We start from the raw sequence: 25,212 nt of genomic DNA, 5'->3' as shown, positions 1-25,212 counted from the left end.
TGGTACTCATGTTTTATTTATATATATGAATGGGTCTGCTTAAGTTCCACCAATGAAAGCGCTGTATACTGACTAAGAAGAGGATTCAGTGTTTACGTAACTCAACAAGTTATTTCCGATATCCATTTCAATATAAAAAAAACACACTTCAATATCTGTAACACATTTCATGCCAAGTCATCAAGTTAAGATATTTAGTTTGAAAGAAAGTGGTGGACAAAATAATGTTGCCTTCAGTGGAGCAACGAGCACCAATAGTGTGGATAGACACATTTGCTGGCTTAAATTTTCTGAAATGTGTTTCACTTCTGGAATTTGGACTGATAGAACAAGCATCAAGCATTACCTTTCCTCACTGGTGACATCACATACATATGAGCCTGTCTGTGTTTGGCCTCAGGGAGGAGGATGAAGGATGTGCCTGGCTTCTCACAGCTGACCCTCATAGGCCTGCCAACATCACTGGCTATATCTAACGCTTATTCTGGGATTATCAAGTGGGAAAGGCTATCTGTGGCGATGAGGTAGGAAAAACCCAAGGATATCAATAAAAGAAGCAGCACCCGCTAGTTTTGAGAGGCCTTTACGCCACATTGTCCACACCAAATAACAGCATCCGGGAGAGAGAGTTCAGCCTTTAAAGACTTGAAGGTATTTTTCTACTGCTGTCAGGAACATGGCAATTCCACTTGGTATTTCAAGGCTAAACAGCTTTTGAATCATTGACAATGGACTGTTTCCTCCTGCTGGAGATAACGAGGAGGGGTCAGTTGATGAAATTCTCATCAGGCAAACAACATTTCTCTCAATAAAAGATATCTGTAGTTCCTCCCACAATTAAACCTTCATAACAGCAGCCTGACTGCCGTATGAAAAGATGGTTCAAACAGCCTGAATCAAATAACTGGAAAATGTAGTGATAGCAAGTCTGTTTTAGATGGACAATAAACCAATCATTTTTTATTTCATTCTAAACAGACGAAACAGGATACTCTACACAAGCTATTGCAGGGTTATATATTATGGGGAGCATTTAATTCTTATTTTTTAATCAGACAATCATGTTTAAGATGTGTCAAAATACAGTTATATAATAGCAGTTAAATGTATTGCCATTTGGTCGGGACACAGATTATTATTATGTTTGTTATCATCATCCTACAACAGTTTGATTCCAGTTGTTGATATCTCACACTGGAACAAACATTTTTTATTTGAAGTTTTATCAGGGAAATCAAGTGAAATGTAGATCTGTTGCCAAGCACATGACACACTGCCATTCATTCACAAACAATCCATTTTTAAACGTGCCAGATTTAAATTTAGATCATATGAGCGCAAAACAATTTCTAAAATGCATGATAACGATCACGTTTTGCTGCTTTATCTATTTAACATCAGATTAGATATCTTCTTTATAAACTAGATTTTAGTTTGTACAATGTCTGTAAAAAATGTGATGATATTTGTTTGAAGAGTTTAAGCACTTTGGAGTCACAATGCATTTGAGAAACACTTACTGCTGTTACACTGTAACAAATGATCAACGTGTAACAAACAGAAACAAACCTCAGTTTCCTTATAAAACATAAAAGATTTGAATAACGACGTTGTTTATATGTTCAAGTAAAGGTGAGACTAGGTGCATTCAGAATTTTCTCGACACAAATACCTAAAATATGGTTTCAACAGCTCCCAGTTCAGCCCATATCTCATCCTTGAGATCACGTGGACGGACAGACAATCCTCAGCATTCACCAAAGTTCAGGAAAAGTTCAGGATCATGTTGCCTGATTAGATGATGGCAGCTACAGGTGCTGTGTAGCAATTAGTGTGTTAGCATTTACCATCTCTTTCAGCATGCCCTGCTTATTAGATGACTCATCTGCTCCCCTGTGATCTGCTCCAACTGCTTCCGATACACTGCTGAACCCTTGTTCCCTTTAAAAAAAAAAAAAGATGAGAATATATTGGTTTGGAGAATGAAATGTATATTTTTCTACAATTAAATGATAGAAAATCACAATATTATAGCAAATAAAAGCTATTAATTTCAAGTACCACTCAGGAAACTTTTAATGTAATGGATGCAAATCCAAAGGTAATTTATAAGTATCCATAATAAATCAGAAACTGTGAGCAGGTACAACAAATGGGGAGGAAACCTGCGAGCTAGTTCAGGCAGTCAACTCGAGCACAAATGATGCACTCGCACATAATGCCCCTCGCCACGCTTGCAACCAAACGTCTCCTAAATCTGGCGCTCTATTTAAGCTGTCAGATCTGCCTACCTCTGCCTCGCTAATGCTGCTGCTGCTACTGCTGCTGCTTACACGCTGCTAATGCATTCACCTCGCTACTGCTGTGTTCATGTTGGCGAAGCTCGCCAACATGAACACACCACCACTCCAGCTTCCACCTGTAGGCTTGGGGGGTTAGTTATCTAATCATCACTCAATGTTCTATGTAAATATGTGGAGTGATGAGGGCCGGGCCTAGACGCCAAACTCAAACTATTTATTGCTTCTTATAAACATATTAGTGAAACATGCGAGTTGTTTGACTGAACTACATCTACAATAGCTTGAAGTTGAACCAAGAAATCATTTTTTGAAGTGTAATGACTTTTTCTAACAGGAACATTCTGGTATAATTAATATTACCATTCCTTTTCACTTTATACAATTATTTTGGACAACCTAGTGGTTTGTCAAGTTGTCTGATTGCTTGTATTTGTGGCCCTGTCCACTTCAATAAGACCAATGCTGTAATACCCCAGAATAACCGTTTGAATATTTAAAGGAACCACTCTCAAAAGCTTAAACTATTATTAAATGATTTCCCCAGAATTCATGAAAGAAATACCATTTCATTCACTCACTTCAGAAGATGCTCCAATTCCCTTTTTATCTTCGTAACTACAGGCGGACCCTGGTAGGTCAAAGCTGTGTAAAGCTGAACCAGTGATGCACCAGCACGGATCTTATCCATAGCATCCTGCCCACTGGCCACACCACCGATTCCAATAATTAGTACTTTACCTACAAAAGGAGGAGGAAAAAAAAGTGTATTTTATTTGCACTCGCCATACTGAGGTGATTTAGCTAAATCTACAAATACATATATACAGAAAATGTTGGCGTGTAAGAAACACACCTTTAGTGAGGTGGTACATCTCTCTCACTGTGGTGGTAGAGAGGTCTTTGAGAGGGTGGCCACTCAGCCCACCCGTCTCCGACTTGTGTGAGTCCTGAAGCGTCTCCGGTCTGGACACTGTAGTGTTAGACACCATTAAACCATCTACTCCAAGCTGCATACAGAGGAGAAAAAAAACAAAAAAGGGAACAACAGGAAGTGAGTAACATACAGTATGTGTGTATGCAGGCAATTAGGAGAAAGACCATTAATGTGAAATTAACTGAGACAACAAGAGAGAGCAGCTCAAATGTAGCTTTCTGTTCCCTCCATATTTGTTGCATTAAGGCTTTTCAAATGAGCACAAAAAACACCCCACTCACTAAGAAAGCAGAAAGCAGCGGTATGCTTTTAAATGTAAACATGTGTTCTAGTGATGCTGCAGTTAAGCAAGTATAGGATATTATTTATCATAAGATTGTTGTGCAAAATGAAAAATATATTAAATAAATGTCCCTGGTCGCAGTGAAACAAGTTTAGCTGAGCATCTGCTAAAATGCTCTACTTAAAAACATGTTTTCTTAAATCTTTATCTCTACATCTATGGCAGCCATTCCAGTATTTGTTGAATTCCAGCGCAGAGAAAATTTGTCAGTAGTTCATGGAATACGATAAAAATAATAATAATAATTTAACTATAAGACATACCTATAAATAATAAAACAAGAGAAAATGATAATGCTGAAGTGATCTCTTAACTTTTTCCGTGACTGTGTATATATATATATATACACAGCCCAGCCTAAAAAAAAGGTCACAAGCCTGTGGAGGCAGTGCTATGATCTGGGGCTGCTGCAGTTGGTCTGGTCTAGGTTCAGCAACGTTATGTGCCCAAAGAAAGAGGTCAGCTGACTACCTGAATATACTGAAGGACCAGGTTATTCCATCAATGGATTTTTTCTTCCTTGATGGCACGGGCATGTTCCAAGATGACAATGCCAGGATCCATCGGGCTCAAATTGTGAAAGAGTGGTTCAGGGATCATGAGACATCATTTTCACACATGGATTTGCCACCACAGAGTCCAGACCTGAACCCGATTGAGAATCTTTGGGATGTGCTGGAGAAGACTTAGCGCAGTGGTCCGAATCTCCCGTCATCAATACAAGATATTGGCCAAAAATGAATGCAAGACAGAAATAAATGTTGTGACATTGCAGAAGCTTGTTGCCACAGCAAATGCGTGCCGTAATCAAAGCTAAAGGCGGTCCAACGAAGATTAGAGTGTGTGACTTTTTTTTGGGGCCGGGCAGTGTATATATGAATATTATTTCAATTAATTTCAATTAATTTATTCAATTTGATTTTCTGCACTTTATTTGCTTATGTTTTGCATTTTGAAATATTTAAATGTATTCAGCTTGCTGAGCACTGTGTAACTTTGCTTTGAAAGAGGCAGTTCAAATAAAGTGTATAACCATTTCTACAGCTAATGGGCAGATTTAATTAATAAAACATCTAATTTCCCAGAAAACAAGCTTCCATTTAAAACAGAAGGTGACTGCAACCTGGCGTAGGGTGGGTGCGGTTTGCATAAGAGCATGTGATTTACAGTAGTTAACTCACGTTGTCAGTACTGTCATCTCAGAAAGACATGTTTTTATTAAACCACCTATTCAGGATGTTATTTCATGGAAGTACATGCAAAGTTTAAAGTATTGTTCCGGGTATAATTTTTATATATGATTCCTAATATGTGTAGCGACTTCATATGAGTTTTTTTTACAAATAAAATAAATCAATCATTCATAAGTGTCAAACCTCAGTGACAACATCAGCAATGTCTTGTTTGTCCTGGGCAGTGAGGTCAGGAGCGATCTTCACCAGGACCGGGGGTTTATGTTCTCCCTGCAGGGCATCGCGCTGCTTCAACACCTGAGCAGAACGTATGAGAATGTGAGTATATCAGGTAACAGGGCTGAAAGCTAGTGTAGAAAACAAGAAACATTGTGAACTGTGCTGAAAGCCTTAAAAAATCAGTATAAGAATTGATGTAGGATGGTCTAAACAACAAATATACCAAATAGTTTCCTTATGAACAACTTTACATGTAAGCTTAAACACCCCCAATTAAAAATTCTAAACATTGCTTCCAAACCCTGACCACGATAGGGTTGAATTAATGAATATGAATCCTGTTCAAAAAGCTGTTCTTATCATATTTTGAAACCCAACGCTTTTTAGTTTGCCCATTGGAAAATACAAAAATACGAATGAAGTGTTAAGTTACTCTTTAAACCATCATACATCATATGGTATAAGCTGATCAGATAAAACAAAAAACAAGTCCAAGTTGTATTCATATGTTCCCTGTATTGAGTATTTCTTTGTAGAGATTTGTCTTATTTTATGAGGGGCAAAGGCTAGTTGGACTAGTTTAACTCCATGATTTTTTGCAAACTAGTTTTGCTGCTTAAAAGATGATATTGTTAATGTTGTGTTTACTGCTAAAAATAATTAGTTTGGTGATGATTGTTGATTAGTAAAAGCCATTTGATAAGATGATAACTTTATTTTTTCGAGGGGAAAGGCTCAGCTGATAAAATGTAATTTATATTTTTGTCAGTGCAGGATTAAAACCCAGCAAGTAAGTAAACATTTGGACAGTCCCACCGTTTGTAGAAGTTGGCGGAGCTCTTCCTTCCCCTGTAGATCCCTGAGACCCGGCGTATTAGGACTGCTGACGTTGACCACCAGGTAGTCAGCCAGCGGGCCCAGCACCCTCACCCCCTCCAAGTAATCTGCTCCTGCGTCACGCGACACCTTGTTTTTCCCCAGGTTGATGCCAAGGGGAAAGCCAGCTATAAACACAGACACACCCACATATGCAAACACACAGGAAGGTTGAGGCAATCACAAACAAAGGCTGCATCCGCAGACAAATTATCAATAGGTATATCATTCAAATAGGAGAAAATAGTGTATTTGATTATACCCGATTTAGTATATGGCTTCATTTGTAACGTGAAAAGTTAAAATATAAATGAACACCAAAAATAGAACAGGACAGATTTCACCAGGTTGTAGTAATAAAACTGATGGCAAATCACACATTTAAAGACTAAAGAGCTTGCTGACCTTTACTTTGCTGTTGCTGTGTGTCGCCTCTGGCCTTGAGCCTCTGTTGCGCTTCTGCCAAACCACAGCTGTTGAATCCATACCTGGTGAGAAGCACACACATACAGCACACATTAAAAACTACTCAAATATCACCTTACAGATATCAATAATAAGTTATTTTTCATCACAAATAATAATAACCAAAGGGTGTGTAAAATTATTTCTCATTGTGTTATAAGATACAAACTTGTTTCACAACATGCACATAATTATATGGAGAAACTTCCAGGAAGGTTTGCCCTGATTTGTTGGTATCTGCATGATACGCACACTGCCCGGCCTAAAAAAAGGTCACAAGCCTGTGGGGGCAGTGCTATGATCTGTGTCTGCTGCAGTTGGTCTGGTCTAGGTTCAGCAACGTGCCCAAAGAAAGAGGTCAGCTGACTACCTGAATATACTGAATGACCAGGTTATTCCATCAATGGATTTTTTCTTCCCTGATGGCACGGGCATGTTCCAAGATGACCATGCCAGGATCCATCGGGGCTCAAATTGTGAAAGAGTGGTTCAGGGAGCATGAGACATCCTTTTCACACGTGGATTTGCCACCACAGAGTCCAGACCTGAACCCGATTGAGAATCTTTGGGATGTGCAAAGAATAAATGTTGTGACATTGCAGAAGCTTGTGGAAACGATGCCACAACGAATGCTTGCCGTAATCAAAGCTAAAGGCGGTCCAACGAATATTAGAGTGTGACCTTTTTTGTGGCCGGGCAGTGTATATGAATGGTGTATTGTAATTTGTCTGAGGGATTATTATATTTGTCTTTGCATTACATGTGCACACAAGAGTGAAGGCACTCTCCCAAGAGTATATTGTGTCAATATTGTACAGCTGTATAAATTATATGTAACAAGGTCATCCTTTCAAAGGAATTCAATCAGGTGAACTTTATACTCTCACCATCACATAAGAAATGTATGTTAAATACGGAATCATTTAGATCAGATTTTTCAAAATCCATGAGCAAAGCTTGAATTCAGTGGTGAATTGTGTGATGCAATAACTCATGAATATACATTTCCAATGTTAGCGTGTATAAATGACAGGAATAAAAACAAATGCAGGAAAGAGCTGTCACATAGAGATTTGCTTAATTGAGCTTATTAAAGTCAGTGTTGCTAATTACATTTGAAAAGGAAAAGTGGTAAACCCATGAACTCCTATTCACAGCTGTATCAATGTGAACACTTCAATAGCAACATGTAGGCATCATCATCTCTCTGAGCATACTGAGGGATATATAAAAGAACAGTACAGTGAATTACCCTATGTTATACAACTAAAATAAATCTGTGACATTCTACAAAAAAGTAGGGTGTCACTCAACTGAATATTGTGGGTGAAAATAATAGAAATTCCAGAGTCTTATCGGTTGTTCTGGGAGAAATTAGGCCCTTTACTTCTAGACATGATCAAAGCGTCAAGAGATGTCAATACAGCCCTATATATTTGCCCCTAAAGAAAGACAAAAACCCCACAGACTGTGCTAGTTACAGACCCCTGAGTTTGTTAAATGCGGACCTCAAAATCTACGCAAAGCTAATTGCGCGGCGTATTGAAAAGTTTATGCCATTTTTAGTTCATTGTGATCAGACGGGATTTATCAAGTCCAGACTTGCCTCTGACAATGTTAGGCGACTTCTTCACATAATTGATACTGCAAAAGATGCAAAAGTCCCACAAGCTGTGCTGTCGCTTGATGCCATGAAGGCCTTTGATAGGCTGGAGTGGTCCTTTTTGTGGTCTGTACTGGAAACTATGGGGTTTGGGAAAGGGTTTGTCCATATGATTCAGGTCTTGTACTCTAACCCCACTGCACAAGTTCTAACTGGGCAGTTGTTTTCCGTTCCATTCCCTGTGACTAGGTCATCACGACAGGGCTGCCGTTTGAGCCCTTCACTCTTTGCCCTTTCGCTCGAACCCCTGGCTCAAATGATACGACAGTCTACCTCCATAAACCCCATTTCGATTCTTCAAACGAAACATAAAGTAGCTCTTTTTGCAGACGATGTCTTAGTCTTTATGGAAAATCCTATTCAGTCAATACCAAATTTATTATCAATTTGTGAGGAGTTTGGCTCTCACTCTGGATTTAAGATCAACTGGTCCAAATCTGCTCTTTTGCCTCTTAATGACTCAGCGAAAACACTGCCTTTCCCCGCTGATGTCCCTGTTGTCCAGCACTTTCAATATCTTGGAATTAAGATTTTCCCTTCTTTGCATTGCATTACAACTCATAACTTTTTGGAAATGCATAAAACCCTGAAGAATGATATGGATAGGTGGGCTATCCTACCTGCCTCTCTACAGGCCTGGACCGCTATTGTTAAGATGAATATCTTACCTAGAATTAATTTTATTAGCTCAATGATTCCACTTTGCCCTCCCACAAATTATTGGAAGAAACTCCACTCTGACGTTTCCCAATTTATCTGGAACAAAATACGTCCTAGACTGAAACTTTCCACCTTGCAGAGGAGTAGAGGGGATGGTGGTTTAGCTGTACCTAATTTGAAGTATTACTTTTGGTCATTTGTGCTCCGCCCTATTGTTACGTGGTGTGATCCTGACACCCCAGTATCTTGGCGCAAGTTGGAAGAAAAAATGGTACGACCATGGAGTTTGGGAGATGTCGTGTTTTCTAATGTTTCTGACCAGCAAACCATGTTACGCTTTGGTCCCTTAGTTTCAAATGTGATTCGAACGTGGCGCTTGGTAGAAAAGGAATGTAAGATATCCTGTAAATGGCATACTCTTTCCCCTCTGTTTAACAACAAAGGGCTACTGATTGGAGGGAGACCTATCTCTTCATCACACTGGAGCAAAAGTGGCATCCATTACCTTAAAGACTTATACAATGACACCGCCCTAGGTTCCATTTCATACATAGAACTTATTTAACCCCTCGCAAACTTTTCTACATGAAACTGACACTCTCCCTTGTGCTCCTTTTGTACTTTAAAGTCTCCAGGAACATTCCTACATATGATGTGGGATTGTCCACCGGTAACACAGTTCTGGTTTGATGTTGCTTCGACACTGTCAGATCTAGTGGTTGTGTCGGTACCAGCGACTGTCCCTGTTCTGATTCTGAATGATTTTTCAGGACTTCATACTTTAGACTAAATAAGCGCATCATCCTAAATATTGAATTTCTACAATAAAACATGGCAACATAAAAATTAGCATCTACATGATCCACCAATGGCATAACGCAAATTCTATGTAGCGCCTAATAAATTGATTTGGTCAAAATATCTGATAAATCTAGCAACATTAACTTCAAGCATATTGCCCTATATGTAATTATCTTTGTTTGTTTATTAATTATTCAGATGAACATACCCTCATAATGGCGATCCCTTTGGCCCTTAGCATTTAGAAAACATACCTGTTAATTATTGCCTGGTCTGTAGTTAGTCGAAACACGCGTGGTTTTGGGTTACCCTCCTGAGGTTTGGGAGTGATTGTGCCCACTTCGACAAAGCCAAATCCGACCTTGTACAACCCATCGACGGCCTCTCCGTGCTTATCGAAGCCCGCCGCAATCCCAATTGGGTTTTTGAACTTTAAACCCAGGACTTTCACTTCCTGAAGATACATAAAAACAAACGGAAATAAGTATAACAGTTTCTTGGATCAATGGACAATAATGCAAACAGAAAATAAGGTTATATGTTTACCAATGATGCAGGGTCCTGGTAGCGGTTCAGAGGAACCAGCCCAAGACCGATCAACTTCACTGCCAACACATGCGCCGTCTCTGCCCCCACACACTTTTGCAGCAGGGGCATCAGCTGATTGGCATAGAAACGCTCATCTCCCACTGCAGTGAGGTAGGAGGCAAACAGAATGCTACCCGAGCTGATGATCTTCACTGCGTCCTTAAACTGCTTCTGTTGAGAAGAGCATCAAAAATTAAAACATAAGACTGTGCCTTCAAAAGGAATCCTCTCAGACTCTAATTACTGTGGATACGCTGCTAATAGTTTAATGAAAACATGTTTGCAGTGACACAGCTTCCACAATACCCTGTGTTGTGAACAGTGTTTTGTCTATTGGAGTTGTAGACACAATGTTGACATATCATTACCAATTTATTTGATATAGTAAACTTTGCTTATCTGTCCATCCAACCGTTACAAATTAACATAATCATGCATTTGGGGTTGTGTTTCTGGCCACATGGCAAATGTATATGTAATATTCACTTAGTATTAGCTTTGTTTTTTATCTCTGACAAATACTTTAGGAGATGTCCAGCTCTTGTGTTCTTTATGGCTGCTTTAAAGACTACTTGACACTGGTTATGTTACTTGGCGAGTTAACCAGAGGCTCACTAACAGAATGCTTCTTCATGCATAGCTGCCAATTAACGCTTGTTACCTAGGCAATACTTACATAAGCCACTAAAATATATATGGAAATTGTAACACAAAGGTAGCAGTTACTCTACCAGTCTAAGTACCATGTCATGTGATTTAATATTTACAAATCAATGCTGAATTGTAGTACTACACTTGAGTAGAACCCATCAGTTAACAACCATTTTAAATTAACATTTTAAAGAAAATAGATATGTGTCTTTGATTGAACATTAAATTGAATTTCTTTATAAATCTTCCATGACTTCCATGTGTCTATATTCTGTAGCTCATAAAGTAGCATACAACTAAATAATAATATGGGTTAGAGTGGCCCAAATGTATAGTAAGTATAATAAGTACAGTACTTAAGTGAATGTACTTACATCCGCCTATGTTGATATATTGTAATCAGATCTAAGGGGTTGGCTACAATTTGAAGGGGCTATGACTTTAGTCTCAGTAAGAGTTGCTTAGTCGTAAAATCATAACCCTGAACATCTGTCTTTATGCAGTTTTCTACACTGACTTACAATGACCGTCCACGTCGTTTTCAAAGGGCAAAACACCCCCACAGCATGTGTTTCAGTATGCAAAAAAATCCAAGCTAACTTGAAGTGTGTCCTGGTTAACGTTACATTTAGGCGGAGCAACCGAGCGAGCAACAGGAAACTGTCACATCAAGTTTCGTTAAGACGTTTCCAATTATCTGATTATCCTACAAAATGTCCGATGATAGATCGTCTGTGGAATTACCTTCATATGTCCCGCCATGGACGCAGTTCTGTCATTGCATTAAAGGGAATGCATTTCTTAACATGTTACACAAACACACGCGGTTTCAGCGTCCTTCACATACTCTCGCGATATTTCCGTCAGTAGTATTTCCACCAATGAGTGGAGTGTGTGAAAAGCGGGGCAGAGATGTTGGTCAAGTGTAGGTGCTTTTCATGGAGTGAGGTGCTTTTTCAGTTGTAAAGGTGATTTCATGTAAGAAAAAATACTTTTCTTTTTAAGAAATTATCATTACATTACATTTGATAATAATTTACAGTATGTTTTTCATGTGAAGAGCAAATCAAAAGTTAAATGAGCCCTATGTCAGAATGGGAGGTTCAGATTGTGACCTCAGGTATCGCAAACTTCACTTTGCATCTTGTTTGAGTGTCTTTGGTGATTTTCCTAATATATTGAGAACATATGCAGGGTTTTTCTGGAGAAAGCTCTCTCATTTCCATGTGAAAGACGGAAGGGATCTTGCTCAGTTCCATCCACAGCTCCTTCAGCATGATTTAGCTCTGTACATTATAATAACTATGGGCTCCTTACTGCAAACATCTGTCTTTTTTTGTCTTTCAGTTGGATTTTTATGTTTACCAGAAAACTCTGATGCCTCTGCCTTTACAGGCAACGACCTCCCTGCGCAATGTCAATTTGTTTTCAGAAATGTCTGTTTTGAGTTTGTTAGGGGATCTGAAACCTGGTCCCAAGCCAGGAGCAGCTGTGCAATCCGAGGAGGGGATCTCTTAAAGGTGATGAACATCCCAATCAAAATGTTCCTGAAGAACATCACCAGAGAGGGAAACATCAGCAACTTCACCTGGTGGCTGGGGGAGGGGGTCCAAGGTCAGCACCAGGAACCCACCTTAAGTGAGTAACGTCCACACACGCTGCATTTCTTTTGTTGGTGTATTTTTTTTTTTAAATAGTTCATAGTGTTTTTCGCTCATGTCTGTTTGAGATCTCCTGTCACAGGTTACATGCAAAGTGTTTGATAGTTAAATATTGTATTAATTATCAAAGGCCATGTGTCTAAAATGTAACTCAACATTTTTAATGACAAAAAGCGCACATATGAGCAAAATGTATTGACATAATAAATGAACCCTTAATGTAAGACTTTTGAAATACTTTAATGAAGGCACAAAGCGTGACAAAATATTTCAAGATGTTGGCGGCACATTGTTTTTTTAATTAGGCCTATGTATTTTTTATATCCTTTAAAGCCGTCTGGACAAGTAATATGTTAACCTCACTTTCTTATTAGTTCTCATTCATTATTATGTTACATAATTGTATCCTGAAAGAGCAAATATTTTTAGTGATAAAGATCACAGTCTAAAATGTCTATCAGCAGAAAATTGATGGACAAAATTTGGAAAGTTAATTAATATGTATTTTACATTAATATATTGAGGTATTTGTCAAGCGTAACCTGTAATTAAAAGTAATGTGTTTTTGATTGTTGGTTATAAAAAACAAGAAATTTAAGACCCACTCTGCACTCTGGATTTAATAGATATTTAACTTTTGTTTAGTCAAAAGGTTCAGACCAATCGGATTTTCTTCTCTCGGTTTAGGATCACACAATCGTTTCTCTTAGCAATGTCCCAAAAATTCAGCTTTGCCAAGGGTTTTCCTCTGTGTGTGATTATGTACACCCAACTTTTTTCCAAAACAGGAAACGCTGAAGTTTCAAAGGAAAACTGTACCTACATAAAGTTCGATCCTTTTCAGCTCATCTTATCACCCGACTGCAACCACAGACGAGGATTTCTCTGCACGCACAGTATGCAACAACAGCCTCCCTATCACTGCTTTAACTCCGTCCTTCCTTACCTTTTCCTTTACTTGTCTTTCCTTGCCTTACTTTTCTTACATATCAACTGAATGAAGCTTTATTACAGTTTTAAAAAAAAGTGCAATAGGCTGTCTTTTACAAGTGTCATTCTTGTTTTTAAGATGAGTTGTCTGCCTCAAACACAAAGGTAAGAAATAATGTTCACAGTGTACAAGAAGCCAAATTAAAATGAAAACTCAATTCTCAAATGTTAGTTTTGTTCATGTCTTCTTTCCAGAGCACAATGGTTTCAAGACATGCAACCAGATTGCGTAAGTTTGAAACATGATGTAACCCATAATTTCCATTAACTTAGTAGGGAACATAAGACTGAGCTTGTCTACCTGCATCTCTATTTTTCTCTACTTCCCAAACATTCTTTTGTAGGACCCAAAAGGAGTAGCTTATCTGACATGCTATCGTCTGTTGCAAATATTGATAAACTTCTCGTGGTAAGAGATGCGTCATTATTTCACAAAGACTGTTTTACCTTTGAATCATGAAAACCTTTGAATACTAATAGTTATGTAATTGTACCTTAAAGTTCACAAGTGCTGTTTTTCTGAGACAGGCAGCAGAAGAAGAACTACGGCGAATGGAAACAACAGTAGATGAGCCCACACAAGACAACAGGGTGTGTACCTTCACTTTGGAAAGCCTGTGGAAAATATTGCATTATTCTTGTGGCAAGATTCATCCTTTTTCTGCTATCATGGCACATTCATTGATTGTCTAATTTTCCTATAACAGGACAATTTCATTCGGTATTTGTTGCTTGGCGCTACAAAGCTGCTCGATGACTCTTTTTTGCCAGACAATGACACTATCATTAAAATAATCAAATGCAGCTCTGGCATCCTTTTTCTCTCAATCAACAAATGTGACATCGAGGACAACCCAAACCCTACTGTAAGTACTGTATGAGGCAACCATGGACATTGAGTCGGTATTCTTGCTCTTACAGTCAGATGATGATGCATTTTTTCTCTCCAGTCTTTGTTTGAGGACGTCTTTGAGATCTTTCGCATAGTATCGGAGCTGGTGGGTTTAAAATACCAAAAGCAAGTTATCTTCAGGCACCCAAAAGGCACCATCTATCAAAGCACGTAGGTCTCTTCTTATATAGTCTCGCTTAATTATGTCAAATCAATATGCAACTTTTCATTATTTTTTACTGTATCAAAATAGCTGCAAATATAAACAAATTGACTGTATATTCAACATTTTATTTCCCTACTCTTAGTCACACACCTGAAGATCTAGGCAATGCTGTGTTGGGTTCAGAGCAAGATGGTATATTCATCAAACTCCCCTCATTTTCAGCGCTTAAGGGTCAACTTGGACAATACGACAGAATCACCGTTCAGGTCTGTGTGTGTTATCATCATACATACGTGTGTCTTTATTTTCATTGTAATATACAGCCTTTTCATCAGATCTCTTCTCTTTGTTAGATGGCTACATTCTTAAGGAATCCACATCCATCTGATTCAGTCCAAATCTCAGGAACTGTTTGCAGCCTTTTACTTAGTAATAAAAAGTCGGAAATAAAGCTGTCAAACCTGTCAGATATGATAGAGGTAAAGCCAACATGAAAAGTGGGTTTTATGATTTGTAGCACAGTGCTAATGTTTTGGGGTTAATGTGGCAAACAAAGGTCGTTTTTGCACGATGTTGTGCATCACAAGCACACAATTAAACGTTAAGATACCTCCACAGGGCATGTCAGGGCAATTCTTGATTACGGCAGAAGAAAGATTAACATGTCACATCACATGAACATGAAAAAAATTAGTTTTAATTAGTTAGGTTGGACAGAGTGACTGAACACACAATGTATTTTACTCCTAGATATTGTTTTTATTGTCAATATGAAAACTAAATAAACTCATTTGCTAATTAACTTAATTTTCATGGTTTGTTCAGATCTTTATATCGCATCCAAATGCTTCAAGGCCAACAAACAGTACAATTGTTTTGGAAAAAAACACAAAAGTACTTACCAAAATCAACGTCACAGACCCTGATGTGACTATCTGCTTAACTGTGGAGCCCAATGCCAATGTGTCCTTGGTCCTGAGGTTGTCTGAAGGGTTACCTCCAAACGACACATACTTCAGTAACACAACCAACTTGAGCCTAACAGGTAACTGTCTCTGCTGCATGCCCTAGTCTCTGTTAAAAAAAGCACATAGAGTTTTTAGATCTGTAGCACTCTGTAGCAATAGGACTAATCTGGTCCAGGTGAGTATAATACCACACAGCAACAGACTCCATTTTACCATTGTTTGCATGATCGGCATGTGCTTACACTACACAAAAAGTATTTGATTGATTTCTTCCAATTGGTTCTTGTCATGACGTTATACTGGTTGGTTTTTGGAACAGGAGGCTATCGCTGGATGATAACCCCAGAGATGTATAATAATTCTCTTGGAATCTGGTATATTGAATCAGAACTTGTTAATTCCTCCTGGGAACAAGGTCTGGAACTAAGGATCAACTCTTTTATGGCCAAGTGTGTGTACTGGGACATAAAGAAGGAGACATGGAGCACTGATGGTTGCAAGGTACATTTCCACCATTATAAAGAGTGATGGACTTGTTTGTATTGCTTTCTCCTATGCATGTTGAGCAATGTTCTCGTATAGCACCAGTAGTTGCATATCACACAGTAATGTGCTCTCTTCGTCTCAGGTAGGGGACAAAAGCACTCCTGAGCAAACACAGTGTCTGTGTAACCACCTGACTCTCTTTGGGAGCTCCTTCTTTGTGATGCCAAACTACATCGACTTATCTCGCACTGCACAGCTGTTTTCCACTGTGTCTGAGAACTTTGTGGTGCTGGCTCTGCTGTGCGCCTTCTTCGGTCTCTACCTGGTCACTCTGCTGTGGGCCTGCTATGCTGACCGCAGGTCACGCTCTAAGGTCAGTTTCATCTAACAGCCCTCATAAACATGCCTTTAAGTACAATAAAATCATTCTCCATCTGCATTATCATACAAGTTTATTATTTGATTTACTTCTAGTATTAATACGCGAATCTATAAAGTATCAAATAAAATAAATGTAGTGCAGTGAAAAGTATTGGCATCCACATGTAGTGGAATAAAAGTATAAAGTGGCATAAAATGTAAAAAATGTTTTATTCAAGAACAGTACTTGAATAAGTGTGCTTTCACCACTAGTTTAAAAGAGTGCAATGTTATTAATTCCACCTGCAAAAACATTCACATTTATTCACCACAATGTTTTCTGTTGAAATATCAGAGGAAGATGACTCTGCTGGAAGACAACCACCCCGGTGCTCAGTACAATTATCTGATTGGTGTCCAAACTGGCCATCGTAAGAATGCTGGGACTACTGCCAATGTAAGAGTCACTTTTGATTGACAGAATGGTGTCATGGTGTTGTATATATATATATATATATATATATATATATATATATATACAGTATATACAGTGGGGCAAAAAAGTATTTAGTCAGCCACCAATTGTGCAAGTTCTCCCATTTAAAAAGATGAGAGAGGCCTGTAATTTTTCATCATAGGTATACTTCAACTATGAGAGACAGAATGAGAAAAAAAAATCCAGGAAATCACATTGTAGGATTTTTAATGAATTAATTATAAATTCCTCGGTAAAATAAGTATTTGGTCACCTACAAACAAGCAAGATTTCTGGCTCTCACAGACCTGTAACTTCTTCTTTAAGAGGCTCCTCTGTCCTCCACTCGTTACCTGTATTAATGGCACCTTTTTGAACTCGTTATCAGTATAAAAGACACCTGTCCACAACCTCAAACAGTCATACTTCAAACTCCACTATAGCCAAGACCAAAGAGCTGTCAAAGGTGACTAGAGACTAAATTGTAGACCTGCACCAGGCTGGGAAAACTGAATCTGCAATAGGTAAGCAGCTTGGTGTGAAGAAATCAACTGTGGGAGCAATTATTAGAAAATGGAAGACATACAAGACCACTGCTAATCTCCCTCGATCTGGGGCTCCACACAAGATCTCACCCCGTGGGGTCAAAATGATCACAAGAACGGTGAGCAAAAATCCCAGAACCACACGGGGGGACCTAGTGAATGACCTGCAGAGAGCTGGGACCAAAGTAACAGAGGCTACCATCAGTAACACACTACGCCGCCAGGGACTTAAATCCTGCAGTTCAAGACGTGTCCCCCTGCTTAAGCCAGTACATGTCCAGGCCCGTCTGAAGTTTGCTAGAGGGCATTTGGATGATCCAGAAGAGGGTTCGGAGAATGTCATATGGTCAGATGAAACCAAAATAGAACTTTTTGGTAAAAACTCAACTCGTCGTGTTTGGAGGAGAAAGAATGCAGAGTTGCATCCAAAGAACACCATACCTACTGTGAAGCATGGGGGTGGAAACATCATGCTTTGGGGCTGTTTTTCTGCAAAGGGACCAGGACGACTGATCCGTGTAAAGGAAAGAATGAATGGGGCCATGTATCGTGAGATTTTGAGTGAAAACCTCCTTCCATCAGCAAGGGCACTGAAGATGAAGCGTGGCTGGGTCTTTCAGCATGACAATGATCCCAAACACACCGCCAGGGCAACGAAGGAGTGGCTTCTCAAGAAGCATTTCAAGGTCCTGGAGTGGCCTAGCCAGTCTCCAGATCTCAACCCCATAGAAAATCTTTGGAGGGAGTTGAAAGTCCGTGTTGCCCAGCGACAGCCCCAAAACATCACTGCTTTAGAGGAGATCTGCATGGAGGAATGGGCCAAAATACCAGCAACAGTGTGTGAAAACCTTGTGAAGACTTACAGAAAACGTTTGACCTCTGTCATTGCCAACAAAGGGTAAATAACAAAGTATTGAGATGAACTTTTGTTATTGACCAAATACTTATTTTCCACAATCATTTGAAAATAAATTCTTTAAAAATCCTACAATGTGATTTTCTGGATTTTTTTTCTCATTCTGTCTCTCATAGTTGAGGTGTACCTATGATAAAAATTACAGGCCTTTCTCATCTTTTTAAATGGGAGAACTTGCACAATTGGTGGCTGACTAAATACTTTTTTGCCCCACTGTATATATATACACATATATATATATACAGTATATATATATAGCTGCTGAAAGTTGAATAGCTCATATAATAATCAAAATAAGATTACAAGGATAACCATTTTTTAATAATCAATGCATACTTCTACCGCATTATTATACGTTTACCGTGATGTATTTCTGTAAACTTATTTTGTGTCTTTTATAAGGTACTGGAATGATTAAGCCTAGAAAAATGTACTGATCATTTTAGTTACTTATCTATGGTTTGCTTTACCAAACGGTTGGGAGTTATGTGGAGTGTTCAACACTGTAGTAATTGGGTTAAATGGTAACACTTTTGTGTGGTCTTTTACACAATATTGGTTCAGATGACTGATGTGAGAACCTATGATTAATGCGTTTGTTGTGTTGTCCTGTAGGTGACAGTGAAGCTGACTGGCTCAGATGGCGAGAGTGACACACACGTCCTCACAGACCCTGACAAGCCTGTGTTTGAGAGAGGAGCTGTCGATATGTTCATGCTGGCAACACCCTTCCCTCTGGGCGAAGTGCGAAACCTCAGACTGCAGCACGACAACTCTGGGGGTCGTCCATCATGGTACAACATAAGCATTTAAAACACTTAGTTTTACTCAAGATCAGTGCATGGTACAACAAAAAAAGTATTCGCACCTGAAGGGCATTTGTCAATGCTCAAACAAGTATAAATGATGTTTACTTTATTTGATTTGATTTTAGGTTATACCTTATCATTATATTGTCATAGCTGTTTGTTTTTTATGATTGTATCGATTCAGCTCTTCCCTAGAACATGTGGTTAATTGGTAGGTGTCATTGGAAAGTCGTTAACAGGTTTTTTTCTATATCTGTGTCCAGGAAGTGTTTATTGCCTCTCTGCTGGAAACTTTTCTGGCTTTTAACAGTAACCCCTTGAATCTACATGAAGTAATGTAGATAAGCAATAGTAATACTATAATAGAAATGATGAGGGCCATAACACAACTTGCTTTTGAAACTATACACTGCATACAGTAAGAGGTTAATGGAAACCTCAAAATAAAATACACAAACTGCCCAATACCATATAAAAATCACTCTTTTTGCGGCCATCAGATGCTGCTGTTTTGCAAAGTGGAACTTAATTATTATTTAACATTTACATTTCCCACATAAATTAAACCATAGGATAAATATATAATGTTTTTCATTTTATAAAAAGGTACATAAACAAGGTAACCGTACAGGACCTCCAAACACGGCAGGTGTTTCACTTCTTTTGTCACTGCTGGCTGAGTGATGACCATGGGGACAACATGACCAAGAAAACCTTCAATGCTGCGAAGAACAACGAAGTTACCAGCTTCAGGTCAGTTCACTTTCTACTGCTAAAATAAAAACTATTCAACACTTGAGGAAGTGTCATTATGGGTTTCTGTGTTTCTTTTCCAGGAATATTTTCCAGACTAGAACCTCAACAGGCTTCAGGGATGAACACATCTGGGTGTCCGTCGTGGACCCTCCATCACGTAGTCCGTTCACACGTGCCCAGAGGGTTTCCTGCTGTATGAGCCTGCTCCTCTGCACCATGGCCATCAACATCGCCTTCTGGAACATCCCTATAAAAGAGGATTCGCCCATTGTCTTCGAATTTGGTGAATTGCTAAGACTTGACTATTATAGCTTATTAATTAAAGTGTGGACCCCGGTCACACATTTGATGACTTTAGAATCAACTTGACAGAAACAAAAAGCTATCCAACTTGACTTTGATTAAACAGAAATTACTTTCTGGGACTCTTCAGCCTTTTGTTGAAAATACTAACGTTCCTCCATGCCCAAAGATGAAAAAATTGCAAAAGTATTCATTCAGTCAAGTCAACACTCAATTCCTTTGATTTTAACAATCCAACATTACTAATCAGAAAAAGTCTACAAAAGATCATTTCCTTTGCATACAACAACTCATACATAACCACAAGGCCAGAAGAGAAATTATGATACAAACTTTCTCAGAAAACAGTGCCTCAATATCACAGCAGTAGATAGATTTATTGTCTAAATTGCACTTACTGGCACTTCTACATCTGCAGATCTACATTTTTAAGTTGTTACTTCTTTCTCTTGTTGAATCCACTGGTCGAATAGAAATGCTCGTCTCCGTCCTGATGTAGGAGGGAAATAGAAAACTTCCTGATGACCTTCACAGCCGCTTCTGTTGAAACGAAAATTAAAACCGTAAAACTCTCTTAAATTGTAAACACTGTAAACAGTCAAATACAAGCATTTTAATAGATTTCATTAATTATCCAAGTTTTTATACCGTTTTTTTTCAATAATGAGAGTAATATCTAAATTGATTTTGGTCAAGTGAAAAAAAAAAAATCTTCATCGACTTTGAAGGAAATATCTGACCCTTGAGCAAAAGGCTCCTCAATATTCACCAGCTAGTTGCTAACAATATCTATGTGCTGTTTGGTGTTGGGGAGGTAGCGTACAGACTTTAGGAGAGAGACATAAACCGAATGCGCCGATTTGATGATTCTGACCTCTTAAGTTGCTCCTTGCTCACTGTCACCACAGGTTCCATGCAAATCACATGGCAGGAGCTCATGGTGGGGGTGCAGAGTGGTCTGCTCATGTTTCCAATCAACATCCTCATCATCACCATCTTTCGAAGCATCAAGCCCCGCGTCATTTCAAAATCTCAAAAAGGAGACTCTGAGGAGAACTTCAGACCCCCCCCTATTAACTTACCATCTATTCTGAAGGTGTGTTATCTATTATCAAATGCCTTTGGGTGTGAGTGTTTTCAGCATCTTTCTTATGGGGCTTGTTATTGCAACACCTCATCGCTGACCTTGTAAGCCCATTTTCGAGGGCCAATTTTCATTTTTTCTCCTTAAGAAATGTTAAGTGTTTTCATCCATTTTTTCCACTGACCTTTGACAGCCAAGTATATAGTCTTAATTTCCATATCTTTGATCAGACAGTGAAAAATTTGGCATTTGCTATGTGTTGTGCATCCCTTGAATATCCCTAGGAAACAGAGGAAGTTATTTCCATGATAAGCATTAGTCCGAGGAACATGATGTCAGAGGTGCACAGGCTGGAGTCCACCTCTGACCTCCGCTACGCCCTGGACATGGTTCATGATTTCATCCAGCTTATGCAAGGTATTTAAAAAAAATTGCATTGACTCCCTTGTGCTAGCCTGATTACATTAAAGCATGTAAACAAATCACAATAAAGGCAGAATATACAAATATGAACATCAAAGTTAGCATAACAGAACCCCTTTAAGGCCATATATATCCAACTAAAAGACCAAAGCTACAGAGTGAGATTCTGAACAACTCTCCCAGCCTATCTTATCTCAGTCCTAAGCCCATTAAGTCATAACCCCGACGTGATTCTTGACATACAGTTCACAGATATGCATAACTACACACGCTGGTGTTTATGTAATCCTGTCAAAGGTGAGAGTGAGAGTGCCCCTCACTGGGTTTACTGCAGCAAGTTCCTCTTGGCTGGTCTCTGTCACCTGCTGATGTGTCTGGAGAAACTGGATGAAAGGAACTTCCCGAGTCCACAGGAATACCAGCAGACCCTCAACATCACCAACGTGCTGGTTCGCAAAGCCGAGATGGTCTTCAGCAGCCACTTGGCCTACTGGTCAGCAATCCTGTCGACACAAAAGAAATCTAAACAAAAATTAAAAATATGACTGATTTTGTTTAACTGGAGTATCTTCTGTGTTTTCATCTCATTTCTTCTTCCTGGTTGGCTCAGCCCACCTCCAGTAAAGAAGAGGAAGAAGACACCGACATTTTGGCTGCCCTGGTGGTGTGTGTTCCTTGGCTGGTTCCTGTTGCTGTCCATCAGTGGAATATCCACTTTCTTCACCCTGCTCTACGGCTTGGAATATGGCAAAGATAAGTCCATCAAGTGGGTCATGTCTCTGGGTCTCTCCCTCTTCCAGAGCATCTTTATACTGCAGCCTCTCAAGGTGGGTAAAAACAGGAAACTGTATTTGTTCCAGCATCACACTAATATGACTTTATTTAAGATATTCAGCTTCCTTGTGGCTTGTCTTTGTTTACAGGTGATAGGAATTGCTGTCTTTTTTGCCCTGCTGCTGAAACCTGTAGCTGTGGAGGAATCTGAGGAAATTGAGCAGTTGAAGTTAGGTAAGATGAACATTATGCAGACCATCTGTTACCAGAACAGGTTCAGTGTACATATGTCTTGCTGTTAATATGTAAAATATTGTGCACTTAATGCTGGATTAAATTGCAGATACAATGATTCATATATTGTTTACTCCAGCTCTTTTCTTTGTCTTTAATATTGTCTGTGCTCATCTTATGCCTGCAATGGTTAGTCCTGAAATGTAACCAGTATAGTAGCTTTTCATCGCTGTTGTTTTTCATTATCCTAAAGGCTGGTTTAATCAATATTTTGAAGGATTATCAACTGACAATGTATAAATTGGATGCAGCATTTGAAAAGCCTCTAAATATAATTTTCACATAAATGATTTAGTCCAAACTACTTGTTGATCATTTATAAAGCAGACACAGGTATCATCCTTCATTGTTTAAATTGATTTGAGATGCCTGCAGAGAGCCCTTATGTAATGACGCATATGAAACTGTAAAATAATATTTGCTTTATAAAATATAAAGTTGTGACCCTTTTAGTTTTCTGCTCCTCCCAACTTACTTCTCTCTCTTCAGTGTAACAGTGCATCCTTCCTTCAGATAAAGAGCAGTAAAGTGCAGAGTCTTACTACTGTCCTCTCCATTTTCCAGAGCAACAAATCAAGTGTGGTCGCTACTCTGGCAGACCCACCCTGTGAGGAGGCTGCATAAAGCGAGAGAAGCTGTTTTCTTCTATGGGCACAGCTGTGATCCACGACACCCTGACTTCTTAAACACTCTTGCACTTTTTGGAAGTTTATACTTTCTAGATAAAATATTAATCTTGGTGTTTTCTACGTGTACAGAGTTCCCAGTGCATGAGGAAGTTTTCTGAAAGAGTGAGTCAGGGTAAATGGGTAAATAAATAACTGTTGTTCTTGCATTTTATAGTGTTTATTTTTAAAATCTAGACATCATGAGCTCTTTAGGTTATTGAAAAACTGTCTTCAACCAAGCAATAAAGAAAACATACTCATCAATATTATAATAGAAATCCACGCTAGAGTTATTGAATGTATGTAGAGATATTCTATACCAAATGTTATCTTACCCAAGTTCACCTGAGTAAATTTGGGGTTTAGTAGAGCTGTTGATTAGTAAATTATTTCTGTAAACGATACTTCATAGGCTTACCATGGGGGGAAAAAAGGAATCCTTTTCGTTTAATGCATGAAATAATAACAATCCTTCCAATATTTATTGTTAGCATACATCATTCACTTTAAGTTACTTTGAAAATATGGACATATAGACATATTTAGAATTAAGCAACTCCTAAATGCTGTTAACTTGACTAGTCATTGCCGTGTCGCGTGAGACCGCGCATTAAGATGGGTTTTTATTAGAGTGAAAAGGTGCCTTTATGTAATATGTGGGACATATGGAAACAGATTATTAATTGATTACTTTTTTCTTTCCACCTTCGTTTCACTGTAATATGTTCTGAAGGTGCATGTCAGCAGCTCTCCTCATACGCCGACTTTCTATGTGATTCAGTCTGTCCTCCAAACGAATGATTTTGTAGCAGATCTAACTACATCTATTTACATGACATTTATTAATGTGACTGTGTAGGTATTACATGTGTGAAACTGAATAAACTGATGTATATCATCTTTATATCTCTTTATTTATTTAATAATCAGGGACTATAATCGGACTCACAACAACACTTTCGATTAAGATTTGTTTTTGCCTTCCTGATAGACTTTGGATGAACTGCGCTTCAGCATCCGTTAGGCATTCTGTTGACACACAGTGCCGTTTGGTTGCTGAATGGACATCTTGCAATTTTATCACATCCAAAATAATGCATTTGACAAGTTGTGAAAGTTAATATTTTCCTTACTATCACTCTCATCTGTGTCCTTGTAGAGCATGCTGAATGTTAAACACCAAAATAAAACAAAAGATGGCCGTCTGATAATTCACAATAACTATTCAAAAACCATCACAAATAGTCTAATCAATCATCTGAGGGCTTCCATCCTCAGTTTCTGATTCTGATCCCCTGAACTGGACAGGAAGCCTGTGAAGTCTTAAAGAACACAGAGCAAATATTACAACTATATAATGATCATTTCAATAGTGATGAGATAATTCAACAACAAAACCAGCCTGTGATTATCCCTTTCGCAAAATGCATCCTTTCAGTGGAATAACCTTGGCAGATAAAAAATGATTTGCTTTATATTATTCGCCATCAGCTCCCAGCTCCTGTTGTGTCAGGAGCCATCTTTTTTCTTTCCAAGTTTCTGCAGAATAGCCCAACCGCATTCTTGCCACAATAATTGGCTGATGCAATCCATCACCGAGAAAAAGGAAGAGATTACGTCATCAATGCTGCTGTGTATTGTGAGATAGCAATGATACGTTTGTCAGTTTATTATGTGTTTCAGGAGCCTGGAGTAACACAAAAGTATATATGGAAAGTTGCATGAGTCCCTTTTTCGCTGTCTGGGTTAAACATAAACCTCAGTCTGTCACTGGGCCACAAATCAGATAGGTGGCATTGTGATGTAACACATGCTAAAAATAATGTTAGGGAGTCAACCCAAATGATTGATATTAAACACCTTTAATAACATCTAGCTCTGGTTTCTGGTAGGTTGAATGCATTTGAAGGATAAGAGAGCCTTTCAAATGCATGGCATGTAAACTA

The 25,212-nt window shown here is 38.7% G+C and overlaps 2 protein-coding genes across 2 annotated transcripts; one reads left to right on the top strand and one right to left on the bottom strand.

Annotated features, from left to right (window-relative positions):
* Window positions 1–927: 927 nt before the first annotated feature.
* dhodh (dihydroorotate dehydrogenase) lies at window positions 928–11,625 on the bottom strand. Its single transcript, XM_063882557.1, has 9 exons — window positions 11,441–11,625; window positions 10,004–10,216; window positions 9,712–9,911; window positions 6,274–6,356; window positions 5,809–5,996; window positions 4,957–5,070; window positions 3,157–3,310; window positions 2,882–3,041; window positions 928–1,941 (listed from the first exon to the last, which is right to left on the bottom strand). Exons 1-9 carry the CDS (start codon window positions 11,456–11,458, stop codon window positions 1,809–1,811), a joined length of 1,263 nt encoding a protein of 420 aa, XP_063738627.1. The 5' UTR covers window positions 11,459–11,625; the 3' UTR covers window positions 928–1,808.
* A 303-nt stretch (window positions 11,626–11,928) lies between these two features.
* On the top strand, window positions 11,929–24,170 carry LOC134862699 (polycystin-1-like protein 2). The gene is made up of 23 exons (XM_063880717.1): window positions 11,929–12,334; window positions 13,146–13,253; window positions 13,427–13,452; window positions 13,543–13,576; window positions 13,692–13,756; window positions 13,876–13,938; window positions 14,055–14,213; window positions 14,298–14,410; window positions 14,548–14,671; window positions 14,759–14,884; window positions 15,231–15,450; window positions 15,693–15,874; window positions 16,002–16,232; window positions 16,575–16,676; window positions 18,771–18,949; window positions 19,571–19,717; window positions 19,801–20,003; window positions 20,932–21,119; window positions 21,392–21,524; window positions 21,828–22,023; window positions 22,141–22,357; window positions 22,454–22,538; window positions 23,163–24,170. Exons 1-23 carry the CDS (start codon window positions 12,001–12,003, stop codon window positions 23,207–23,209), a joined length of 3,282 nt encoding a protein of 1,093 aa, XP_063736787.1. The 5' UTR covers window positions 11,929–12,000; the 3' UTR covers window positions 23,210–24,170.
* The last annotated feature ends 1,042 nt before the right edge of the window (window positions 24,171–25,212 follow it).

Source organism: Eleginops maclovinus, chromosome 4 (assembly GCF_036324505.1).
Source record: "Eleginops maclovinus isolate JMC-PN-2008 ecotype Puerto Natales chromosome 4, JC_Emac_rtc_rv5, whole genome shotgun sequence".
NCBI lineage: Eukaryota > Metazoa > Chordata > Actinopteri > Perciformes > Eleginopidae > Eleginops > Eleginops maclovinus.
Note: the sequence above shows the minus strand (reverse complement) of the source record. Positions and strands in the feature narration are given on the sequence as shown.

Coding starts and splice junctions, on each gene's coding strand:
- dhodh (XM_063882557.1), bottom strand. Junction 3,311..4,956: donor TTGCTGATGTTGTCACTGAG/GTTTGACACTTA, acceptor CTCTGTATGCAG/CTTGGAGTAGATGGTTTAAT. Junction 1,942..2,881: donor GAATTGGAGCATCTTCTGAA/GTGAGTGAATGA, acceptor TTTTTTTTAAAG/GGAACAAGGGTTCAGCAGTG.
- LOC134862699 (XM_063880717.1), top strand. CDS start 12,001: ATGGGCTCCTTACTGCAAACATCTGTCTTTTTTTGTCTTTCAGTTGGA. Junction 16,677..18,770: donor ATGCTGGGACTACTGCCAAT/GTAAGAGTCACT, acceptor GTTGTCCTGTAG/GTGACAGTGAAGCTGACTGG. Junction 19,718..19,800: donor AACGAAGTTACCAGCTTCAG/GTCAGTTCACTT, acceptor TTTCTTTTCCAG/GAATATTTTCCAGACTAGAA.